A 12,459-nucleotide genomic window follows, 5' to 3' on the forward strand; every position below is an offset into this window, starting at 1 on the left:
TTTTGTCATTCAAATTTCAACAGCCATCTCCATTAGGCCCAAGCAAGACCTGTGAAAGCTCTACCATATGAGTTCCTATAGCCAACTGTGCTCACAGGAATGGGTATTGACTATTTTCTATATATTATGCACAAAGGAAAGCCTAAAACCTATATTATTGCTTGCATTTAAAGGGCCAGTAACACCAGAAAGTGAAAATATATTAAAATACAGTCTGCATATTTCTTGGTAGCAACAGTCTGATCTTATATCAGAAATGTTTGTATCCTTTAGGCCCAAGAATTACATCTGACTGATTACATGTGTCTCTTTAATGGCAGTTTATTTAAAAGCTGTTACCTACAGTACATTAGACCTTTGGGAAAACAACATGCCATTCTGACTAGTACTTATATTTAAATGTATATTAAAGCCTTTCATTTGTGGGCATTACTGGTGTGTTCATAGTGCAGCCAGGATTCTCATTGCTGGATCCTATTGCACTGCTAGGATACAGCTCCCAGCATGCTTGAATACTATATTGGAGTTTGCTGGATGTTTGGGTGGAAACAAACTGCTATAGGTGGTTAAAGGAAAATTATACCCCCAGAATGAATACCTATCCAACAGATAGTTTATATTATGTTAAGTGACCTATTAAAGAATCTCGCCAAACTGGAATATCTATATCAGTAAATATTGTCCTTTTACATCCTTTCCCACACCTTGTGTCTCAACCCTTTCTCCTTGTAGATTGTAGCTCTTTTGGGCAGGGCTCTCTTCACCTCTTGTATCGGTTATTGATTTCTTTATATGTTACTCTGTATGTCCAATGTATGAAACCCACTTATTGTACAGCGCTGCGGAATATGTTGGCGCTTTATAAATAAATGTTAATAATAATAATCTTTTCCCTTGATCCACCATTTAGTGATAGGCTGTGTGCTTCCCCAGAGATCACATGACCAGAAATAATGCAGCCCTAACTGTAACAGGAAGTAGTGTGGGAGCAAAAGGCAGAACTCTGTCCATTAATTGGCTGATGGGGCCTAGCATGTATGTGTGCCTTGGATTGTTTGTGTGCACTGTGAATCTTGTGATCCCAGGAGGCGGCCCTTAATTCTTAAAATGCTAATTTTCTATTTAGTATTACCCAATAGCACACACTATTAAAAAAGTACATTTTTATTAAAATGGTTTATTTAGATGAAGCAGGGTTTTACATATAAGCTTGTTTATGCAATATATTTTTATAGAGACCTACATTGTTTGGGGGTATAGTTTTCTTTAATGGCCCCTTTATCTCTGGTCTGCCAGTTTTTCATAATGATGTCACTCTATAAAAATCATCTCAGATCCATGACATGCCTTGGTGTCTCAGTGAGTAGCATATGATCTGTTAAAGGGCAACAAAAATAGTGAACATCTGGATGAGAGAAGGCAACAGCCAGCCAGAAGGTGGAGGGAACAATGGTCAGATGAGGGCAAGTCCATCCCCACAGAGAAAAGGGAAGAGGCTGAAGGAGGATTCACTAACACAAGCAGAAGTAAGAGTCCACGATTCACTATAAGGAAGGCTACTAAGGATGACTGTGGGGATATTCTCCGTCTTATCAAAGTGAGTTCTTGACTTTTATATCAACATAAGAGAAAAAAATAATTATGTAATAAGGATCATGCATGATGCATTTTTAATGGTATCAATATTACTTATGTTATTACTGGACATAAAGCTGACACTTGAGATAGAATATAATGGCGGTTATTTTATTTTCCAGGAACTCGCTACTTATGAAAACATGTCAAATGCTGTAAAAATAACTGAAAAGGGTAGGAAATTTTCATTATACTCAATCCATATTATCAATTTCTCCCTTACTTTTCCCTTGCAGTTTAAGCCTTTATTCTAAGGTCCTGTAGCAACCCCTTTACTGCACCCTTCCTTTAGCTATCTGTCCTCACACAGAGGGACAAGCTATCCATTAAGGCCCAGAAAAGTACATGCATGCAGCAATGGGAACTAACTCCTGCACTTTGCTCATTGGTTCTACAAAAAGATAACATAATAATGTAATTTTTCCCTTGTACTATTCAGATAAGTAGATGAAAATACTACACATGCCACCTATAGATAGTTCATATATACTGCTACTAGGTGGAGAAGTTTACCCACCTATCCATCCTGTACATTTCCCCATCTGTTTCATTTTTACATATTGGAATCTCTTCTGCAATTTCTCCCCATCTGTCCTCCAGAGTTGCTTCGAGAATCTTGACTCAATTTTTGTCTGTCCGTTATTCCCATCCTTTTATATGACTATTAGATATATCATGCTTTGTACGCCTGAAGTGATGGTTTGTTATTCTTTTAAATATTTGGTTCCCACCACCCAGAATTACTTGAAAATGGCTTTGGAGGTGAGCCTTGCTACTATTGTCTAATAGCAGAAGTCCCAAAGGAAAATCTCTGTGATGCTGAAAGTAAGTGATTGCAGGCTGCATTTGGGACTGTACAGTAAAATTATCAACATTCTTATGTTCTTCATTCAGCAGGTGCCAAAATAAGTGCCAAATTATCCAGGAATGCTTCTTGTTTAGGCCTATTCCTAACATGGATGTATGTATTATATTTTCTCTTGTGTTAATGTCCTTAAAGAGATACTGACACCAGAAACATGAAACCCTTTTTACAACTGTCATAACATTGTCTTTGCATGCTCTTTATAATTTTGCCATAAATGTATTTGCCCAATACTTTTACAATTACCTATCTGATCCCTGTGTTCCTCTATGAGGGGGCTGCCATATTTGTGCAGCAGAAGTCCAATAACATTAGAAGATGTAACTGACAGGTTGAGACGGGACAGTCAGGTTGGCAAAACAGTCAGGTTTAGGATCTTCAAGTAGCAATTACTTACGAAAGCAGCCCTATCAGTAAATGATCTATAGGCAACTTTTTTATGTACATTCATATTTTGAAGAGTAGTTTTTTAGTGTATCACTTTAAAGAGGTTGCAATACTTATTATAGAATATTTTGAGGGTAAAAAACTGATTAGCTCATGAACCTACCAATGCTGGGTGATGCAAAATTTCATTGTAGTTCATATATCACTATGTGCTTTGCAGCATCAATATTCACCAGTGTTTGCAACAAATCCCTTTCTTATATGGTATCAGAACAGCATCGCATTTATGGATGTCACAGTCACAATATTAAAGTCTGAAATGCAGAATCAACTGGAAATTACATACTTCTTATTTTATTGGGAACGTGGAGTCCTACAATATTAAACTACATTCAACACTGAAATATGTTTTACTAGTTTGCTTGGATCACAGACCTGTCTTGTAACACTATAAATGTTATAAGCAAATGTGAAAAAGCTCTGCATTAAATGTTATATGAATACATACAAAAACCCATATTTCTATTTAAAATTAAAGAGAACAGGCTCAGAAGAAAGCAAATAAATGCATTCAAGCTGTTATCAATTAAAGGAGGTTTTGACAGTTAAATTCATTTTTAGTATGATGTAGAGATTGCTATTCTGAGACAATTTGCAGTTGGTCTTCATTTTGTATTTGTGGTTTTTTAATTATTTAGCTTTTTGTTCAGTTTGGGATTTTAGCAGGTATCTGGTTGCTAGCAACCTAGCAACCAGGCAGTAGTTTGAAAGAGAGACAGAAATATGAATTAAGGAGGCCCTATTATTTGTACTCATTTTTAGGCAATAAAGCTGTAGGATTTGCAATGTATTATTTCACATATGATCCATGGATAGGAAGAGCATTGCATCTTGAGGAATTCTTTGTTATGGAGCAGTATCGAGGTAAAACTTTTGGGCTTATTTATCTGTTTTTGAGTTTGTGATTGAGAGTTTTTTTTCTAATTCAAAGAAACATTTTAAAAAAACTCAGATGCTTGCTTATTTATTAAAGTGATACTGACACCAAGAAATTTCTTTTAAAAATATAAACCTACTTCCAAACCTACTTATAGGTCACGCTGACTGTTTTTTCCTAAAAGTCCTGTTTCTCTACATAAATCCTACTGAAGATCCTGAACCCGACTGGAGCTTCTCAGTCTGTCAAAAGGACTACATCATAAACTGGGAGGATTCAGCTTGCCGTTTGCTTCAAAGAGTTCCCCCTCCCTCGCATTGCATCGCGTTGTGAACTAGATAGCAGGCAGGCTTGATCTTTCCATTGCCTGCCTACTTCAAAGGGCTGTGCCCCCTCTCTGCTCTTCCCACGAAGAATTAAAGGAACAGTAACACCAAAAAATTAAAGTGTATAAAAGTAACTAAAATATAATGTGCTGCTGCCCTGCACTGATAAAAGTTGTGTGTTTACTTCAGAAAGTCTATTATAATTTATATAAATAAGCTGCTATGTAGCCATGGAGGCAGCCATTCAAAGGAGAAAAGGCACAGGCACATAGCAGATAACAGATAAAACACTATTGTATTTTACAGAACTTATCTGTTATCTGCTATGTAACCTGTGCCTTTTTTCCAGCTTGAATGGCTGCCCCCATGGCTACACAGCAGCTTATTATATAAATTATAGTAGTGTTACTGTAGCAAACACACCAGTTTTACCAGTGCAGGGCAACAGTGCATTATATTTTTATTACTATAAAGCTCTTTCATTTTTTGGTGTTACTGTTCCTTTAAATAACAGGCCAGCTTATTCCCGTGCCTACCTGCTTCTAAGGGCTCCCCCTCCCCATTACACATAGACAACAGATCTAAGCTTGTCACACACCACCAGAAAGCAGAAGGGGTGTTGCAGGTTTTTGATTGGGCATATTTATTCACTTGGGAGGCATTTACATTAAAACCCAGAAGAGGGGAACAAACATGGCTGCTTCGTGGGTCTGTAATTCGTGCTACCATAATTATGAAGTGAAAAATGTTTTAATTGGCTGTCAGTATCACTTTAATATGGTAAACTCATTTAAATAAAAAAACTGGAATATCTCAAAGTGAAATGATGGCTTGACTTTGACTAGGACAACTCCCATTGACTTTTACATGAACTCACAAGCTTTAAGCTGCCAAATTTTTATATTTGTGTTTTCGGGTTCTTTGCACCAATAAATAACAGACATATGAGTTTTTGAACCATAACTCACATTTAAGCACAAAAAACTGTGGAAAAATGTAAATTCGAACAATGACAAATCACTAGTGACATTACTAGAGAATATGGAGTCTGTTCTCAAAGAGACATAATAAAATGGGGGAACCAGACCCAAATCTTTCCAAACCTATTTTTGTGTACCAGATGAATGTATCCTTAATGCTGTATTTCTGGTCAGTATATACAAATGAAGTCCTGTGCTTATCAAACATCATCCTAGCAAAAACTGCCATAGAATTGCCCACATGTACCTTAAGACCCATCACCCTTTTAGGCCAGCAGGGGTCTCCTTTGGTCAGTGTCACAAGCTGCCATGTAAACAATACACTGATCATATATCAAAGAGCTGTGGTTGCTGTAGATTCTACATGCAGTGGCAACTAAACAGTTAAAATAACTCCCATGCATATACACACCTAATCCCATAAATTTTGTTTAACACAACAGGTTTGGGAATAGGATCAAAAATTCTGAAAAGAGTAAGCCAGGTAAGTTTCAATTATGTTAATCACTATATTCATAAAACCTTATTTTAGAATATGCTATGCAATGATAATGTTTGAATATAACAATTCAGATATAATTATGGGGTGAGTTTCAGTTGCCATTACACTCACCTATTGTGCCTGATGGTAGCACCAGCACAATTATACAGATTGTGGTTTCCATCACCAAACCACCTTTAGTCTTTAAAGGAACAGTAACACTAAAAAATAAAAATGTTTTAAAATAATTAAAATATAATGTACTGTTGGCCTGCACTGGTAAAAGTTGCGTGTTTGCTTCAGAAAGACTACGATAGTTAATAGAAATAGCTGCTGTGTAGCCATGGGGGCAGCCATATAAATTTAAAGAAGGAGAAAAAGGCACAGGTTACATAAGAAGATACCAGATAAACTGTGTAGAATACAATGGGAATCTATGCTACTTATCTGTTATCTGCTTAGTAACCTGTGCCTTTTCTCCTTTTTTCAATTTAAATGGCTGCCCCCATGGCTACACAGCAGGGTATTTATATAACTGCAGTAGTGTTTATGAAGAAAACACACAACTTTTACCAGTGCAGAGCAATAGTATATAATATAGTAATTATTTTTATACACTTTCATTTTTTGGTGTTACTGTTCCTTTAAGGGAGAGGCAACTAGGAGAGAAAAATAACACACTAGAGGGCTCATTATGTCCCCAAGTGTAGTGAGCAACACCACCTTTCGTTACTGCTAATCACCGCCGTATACTTTGTCTGCTGTGATTTTCGGCATTCGTTGTGCAAGTGCCCTACTCATTCAGTGCAACATAATTGTACTGATTGATACAGGGTGCTAAGAGAACCCAGGAGCTACTGCCTAGTCTGGAGGTGGCCGTAGTTTCAGGGTTCCCCTGCGTGAATAGGCAAAACAGTACCTGATTTGGAATGGAAGGTAGGAAGGACCAATTGGCGCAGGGCACAACTATACACCATTTTTTTATTACTGTGGCCTCTTTGTTTACGTAGCAAAATATGCCACAATCCAAAGAGATTAAGAGCCCTCCAAAGAGGGATAAAGTTGTATGATATGTGCTATTATCAACACTCTCTAGATTTGTCAGAGTTATGGGCAGGTCTCACATTTCTATTTGTACCTGTTGTATTTATAGGGTGTTAGTTGTAATCAATCATCGTTACAATGCTTCAGAGCTCAAGGCTGATTGTTTTGAACAAACTCATTTTGGCTGTGTCATAGTAGAACTAATTGTCTGAAAGAGACATTTTGGTTGACTTATGATCACCATTGGTACATAACGAGGGTCACAGAGTTACCCTGCAAAAGGAATTGGCTGCATTCGTAAAGTCATCCAGTAAGATGGCCTGGGGTCCAGTACAATGTAATGTTGGATATCATTCTACCTAATATTAGAGGACAGTAGTATGGGCATTGCCTGATTAGAATAATAACTCTTTTTGTCCAGTATAAATGAAAAGTACAGATTTTGAAAGATTGAGATTTTGCCCACAAAAATGTCTAAATTACTTGCCATTAGGAAGCAATTGATCAGCATTGCAAATGCATGAATTTCCTAGTCCTGTCCTGGAATACACCTTCAGTTGAATACTACAAAAGAAGAGGGGCTTTGGATCTTTCAGAGAAAGAAGGCTGGCATGTCTTCCACTTCAATAGTGACACCCTAACACGCATTGCAACTGAAACATAAGAACCATTTCAGCAAATAAAAATGAAAAAAAGCTCTTTTTATGATGTGTTCGATGTTTACTCCTGTGATTAGAGGTCCAAAGACACAATAACAAAAGAAAAGGGAACCAGAAATATGTATAATTAAAAAGAAAAATGCTGCAGTGTGATAAATATTTTTATTTCTTTTATAAACATTAAATGTTGTCAGTGTGTGCTGATGACAAAAACATGGGGTAGAAATTGAAGTGATGACAAACACAAAGCTTTGAAGTGACATGTACAGAGCACATAACATCAGTGTTCTGTAAAGAGTCCCAAATAAAGCACTTAAGGGTTAAATTAGATTAATTTAATTTAGTTTCTGGTGCTATACATATCTACATCTTCAGGGTGTGCCTGTCCATGGTCCAGAAGGCTTGGGTCAGGTTTAAACTTCCGCTGATTTTTTAAATCTAGTTAAAAAAAAAAACCAAAACAGACAATCAGACAGGAAGAGTTGGCATTTCGAGTAGGGCAATAGCACACTGTGCCAGCCACATGTATGGGATAATGAATATCCCAGTGCCACAATAGTTTGCTCTATGAGGCTACAATGTTATTGTAATTTTGTATTGTATAGCATTACTTTCTTTACAGGCCCTCTTTTATTCATATTCCTGTCTCTTGTTCAAACCACTGCCTGGTTGCTAAATAAGACCCTAGTAACCTGATAACTGCTAAAATACTAAACTTTACATACTTTAAATACTAAAGTTTACATAATAAGTTAATTTTAAGGTAAGCTACCCCTTTAATAATTAGGATTTTAATCTCCTGTCCGTTTCAGGTATATTTGTAAACTCACTACACTGGAGAAACACACAGATATTTCCCTTTCAATAATAAAAATTCACATTTTTGGGTAGATAAAAACATACCTGAAGAGCCAGTTGTCTGTTTCTCCTGATTATTCAGTCCCTCTTTATTTAAATTAACTTCTTCATTTACATCAAGTATTTCTTGATTTATAAGAGCAGGAGGTTCAGTCTCCACAGCAATTAAGGGTTCTGGGTCCTCATACTTAGTACTGTTAGTCAGGTCCGGTATCAGTGTTTCCAAAACTTCCTCTTGATTCCCTTGATAATGGTCCCCTTCTGTCACTGAAACTGGTATCTGCCAAGTTGATATAAAACACAATGAATTCCACATAAATGAACATCAGTCAGACAAATAAGTGACCTGGTGCCCACATAAGAACTGTAATGCCAGGACTTTATTTTCATTTTTTTTAAACATAAAAGAGGAGTATGGGAATAAGCCCACAGATCACATGGAGATTTCTTAAAATTCATATTCTGCTGTAACCTTTGCTTGCCTCATCCTTTTATTAGCCTGATCGGCTTAATAAAGCAGTGAACACTATCCAGTATACAACCCACTGCAGGGAACAATCCTGACGTTTTTTAAATGAATAGCTGCATAACAAATCTCCCTTCCTAGAATAGGGTTTACTTTAAGGGCTGTGGCACACGCTAAGATTAGTCGCCTGCGACAAATCTCCCTTGTCCAGGGCGACTAATCTCCCTGAAATGACATCCCACCGGCAAGATGGAAATGCATATACAGCGCCGCGATCCCGGAAGTTGCCTCTCGAGGCAATTTTGACAAATCGCCGACGCAACGTATGCCATCCCACCGGCAATTTACATTCTCGCCGGTGGGATGTCATAATGGGGGGATTAGTCACCAGGGACAAGGGAGATTTGTCGCGGGCGACTATTCTCAGTGTGTGCCACAGCCCTAAGAGTTTATAAAGATAATGTTACTAGCAGCTGGAATAAAAAAAAAAAATACCTGTTACAACAATGACCGTAACTAAGTGCAAAGTACAAGGTCATTAACCTGATTACTGCTAGAAGCTCTCCATATCAGTAACAGACAGACAAGTCAAGCCTTGCAAAAATCTGAAGGCACCTAATTGCCTTTATGTATTTCTATTGCAACCCTAGACAAGATATTTCCTTTAAAAATATATATAGTTTTTAGTAAATAAAGTTAAAAATGCCAAGGAATTGACTTGAAATTATCACATTTACCAAGACACAGCAGTTAGGGTTAACCAAGTTATTACAATTTGTGCAGTACATAGTTACATAGTTACATAGTTACATAGGGTTGAAAAAAGACCTGTGTCCATCAAGTTCAACCCATCCAAGTAAACCCAGCACACCTAACCCACACCTACCAATCTATACTCACATACATAAACTATAAATACAACCACTAGTACTAACTGTAGATATTAGTATCACAATAGCCTTGGATATTCTGATTGATCAAGAACTCATCCAGGCCCCTCTTAAAGGCATTAACAGAATCTGCCATTACCACATCACTAGGAAGGGCATTCCATAACCTCACTGCCCTCACCGTGAAAAACCACCTACGCTGCTTCAAATGGAAGCTCCGTTCCTCTAATCTAAAGGGGTGACCTCTGGTGCGTTGATTGTTTTTATGGGAAAAAAGAACATCCCCCAACTGCCTATAATCCCCTCTAATGTACTTGTACAGAGTAATCATGTCCCCTCGCAAGCGCCTCTTTTCCAGAGAAAACAACCCCAACCTCGACAGTCTAACCTCATAGTTTAAATCTTCCATCCCCTTAACCAGTTTAGTTGCACGTCTCTGCACTCTCTCCAGCTCATTAATATCCTTCTTAAGGACTGGAGCCCAAAACTGCACTGCATACTCAAGGTGAGGCCTTACCAGGGACCTATAAAGGGGCAAAATTATGTTCTCATCCCTTGAGTCAATGCCCTTTTTTATACAAGACAGCACTTTATTTGCTTTAGTAGCCACAGAATGACACTGCCTGGAATTAGACAACTTGTTATCAACAAAAACCCCTAGATCCTTCTCCATTAAGGAAACCCCCAACACACTACCATTCAGTAGATAGTTTGCGTTTATATTATTTCTACCAAAGTGCATAACTTTGCACTTATCAACATTGAACCTCATTTTCCAGTTTGCTGCCCAGTTATCTAATTTTGTCAAATCGCTCTGCAAAGCGGCAGCATCCTGCATGGAACTTATAGTTTTGCACAATTTAGTGTCATCAGCAAAAATAGAAACAATACTGTCTATGCCCACCTCCAGGTCATTAATAAACAAGTTAAACAGCAAAGGCCCAAGGACTGACCCCTGCGGTACTCCACTAACCACACTGGTCCAATTAGAAAATGTTCCATTTACAACCACTCTTTGTACTCTATCCTTCAGCCAGTTCTCTATCCAATTACAAATATTATGTTCTAGGCCAATATTCCTTAATTTGATCATTAACCTTCTGTGAGGTACTGTATCAAACGCTTTAGCAAAGTCCAAGTAGATGACATCAACTGCCATTCCAGCATCAAGGTTCCTACTCACCTCCTCATAAAAGGCAACTAAATTAGTCTGGCAAGATCTGTTACGCATAAAACCATGCTGGCACAAACTAATAGTATTGTGAACTGCAATGTATTCAAGTACCCTATCCCTTATTACCCCTTCCAAAAGTTTTCCTACTACTGATGTCAGACTAACAGGCCTATAGTTTTCAGGCTGAGAACGGGATCCCTTTTTAAATAACGGCACCACATTAGCAATCCGCCAGTCTCTTGGCACCATGCCAGACCTCAATGAATCCTGAAAAATTAAGTGAAGAGGTTTGGCAATCACAGCGCTCAGCTCATTTAATACCCTGGGATGAATCCCATCCGGCCCTGGACCTTTGTTTACCTTTACATGTTCAAGTCTCTTTTGAATTTCCTCCCGAGTGACCCATGCGTCAGTAGCTAAATTACTAGAACTGGGCATATTACAAGGGAAGCCTTCATTATCTGGCTCCTCAGATGTATAGACAGATGAAAAATAAGAGTTCAAAATTTCAGCTTTTTCCCCGTTTTCATCAACCAACGTACCCCCCCGTGATAATAAAGTTCCCACCCCTTCTTGCTTCATGGACTTATGGAGATTTCTAGTCAGTTGGAACAAACCACATACTGTCCCTCTGTTCCATATAGATAATAGAATCATTGCCATGATAAGGAGAGCCTGTTTAAATTCTATGCAAATTAAAATACAAGCCAGTCCCATAAGCAAAGAGGGAGTGTGTCAATAAGTCTGGTTATCTGGTTTCTCACCTTGGGGAATCTTTGCTAAAGTGCAAATTGCATCCTTGTCTAACTCCACCAAAGTTTGTGTCAACACACATCTTATTCATTGAACTCATAATGATACATTGATGTATACTGCTCATTTAACAGGTGGATATAACTAAGTACTGTGACAGCCAGCTGCAGGTATAACAATAAAAGCTACAATTTTGCTACTGCCCATGGGCAAACGTGCCCAGTATTGATAAATGAGCCCCAGTACTCATTTGCACTCAAGTCATATGCACCCGTTAAATCTATACAGTTCTCTATCTGACCAAATTATTAAAAACACAACCCCCAAAGTTTCAGCATGTTTGTTTTGTGATAACAGAAGACAAATATATGTATCTGGACATCTGGAAAACATATTTCTAACAAAATGCCCTTTTATCCCATGGCTGTCATAATTACACAGTTGAATGCAGCTTGAAATAGTGAAATGTTATAATGTACTTTTTCTTTTCCCAAAAAGGTGACTAGAGACTGTGTGGTAGGCCAATGTTTATGCTGCAGATTCTAGTTTAGCTCATAAGAGCAGCCCTATAAATGCTTCCGGGGCACCAGGCACTGTAGTATGTGTTACAACTAAAAGTCTAGCCCTCCTTACAATAATAGGATTAATCTTATTTCTTAAAAAAAGTAAAAATAATCACATATATAATACTAGTGCTTATTTCTCCGAACTATCATCTTTATTTTTTTTTAAATCCATCACAGTAACCATTCTTGCATTTGAGGACAAGAACTCTACATTATTGATGCTTACTCGCTGGAGTCTCATTTCTGTTTTCAGCAGCAGTTCTTATTTTAGGCTGATGGCATAAGGAGTGTATTCCATGCTGGAATATTTCACATATTTTATTGACATAAAAGTTCCCAAAATGGCAGCTGCTGCCTTCCTTTCACTTCAGTGAGAAATGAGTAAATGCTGGTACTGACCCTTTTCAGACAGGAAATTATCTTTTGGCAAGTACCAGT

The 12,459-nt window shown here is 37.7% G+C and overlaps 2 protein-coding genes across 3 annotated transcripts in view; one reads left to right on the forward strand and one right to left on the reverse strand.

Annotated features, from left to right (window-relative positions):
* The window catches only part of satl1 (spermidine/spermine N1-acetyl transferase like 1), a 16,839-nt gene continuing 4,380 nt past the window's right edge, over positions 1-12,459 (forward strand). The window contains exons 1-7 of one of the 2 annotated variants that reach the window (XM_031891316.1): positions 1-103; positions 1,385-1,597; positions 1,758-1,809; positions 2,374-2,460; positions 3,710-3,811; positions 5,574-5,614; positions 7,149-7,360. In XM_031891316.1, the coding sequence (XP_031747176.1) occupies positions 68-103; positions 1,385-1,597; positions 1,758-1,809; positions 2,374-2,460; positions 3,710-3,811; positions 5,574-5,614; positions 7,149-7,319 (702 nt within the window). In that variant the 5' untranslated portion in view covers positions 1-67 and the 3' untranslated portion in view covers positions 7,320-7,360. Of the gene's footprint in view, positions 104-1,384; positions 1,598-1,757; positions 1,810-2,373; positions 2,461-3,709; positions 3,812-5,573; positions 5,615-7,148; positions 7,361-12,459 lie in introns of those variants that run through there. The other variant, XM_031891317.1, reaches the window with a different exon arrangement.
* apool (apolipoprotein O-like) overlaps positions 7,463-12,459 on the reverse strand; it is a gene marked incomplete at its 5' end in the record, with an annotated part of 11,824 nt that continues 6,827 nt past the window's right edge. Inside the window, 2 exon segments of the mRNA NM_001142231.1 lie at positions 7,463-7,752; positions 8,218-8,452. Of these exon segments, the coding sequence (NP_001135703.1) occupies positions 7,655-7,752; positions 8,218-8,452 (333 nt within the window). The 3' untranslated portion in view covers positions 7,463-7,654.

This window comes from Xenopus tropicalis, chromosome 8 (genome assembly GCF_000004195.4).
Source record: "Xenopus tropicalis strain Nigerian chromosome 8, UCB_Xtro_10.0, whole genome shotgun sequence".
Classification (NCBI taxonomy): Eukaryota; Metazoa; Chordata; class Amphibia; order Anura; family Pipidae; genus Xenopus; species Xenopus tropicalis.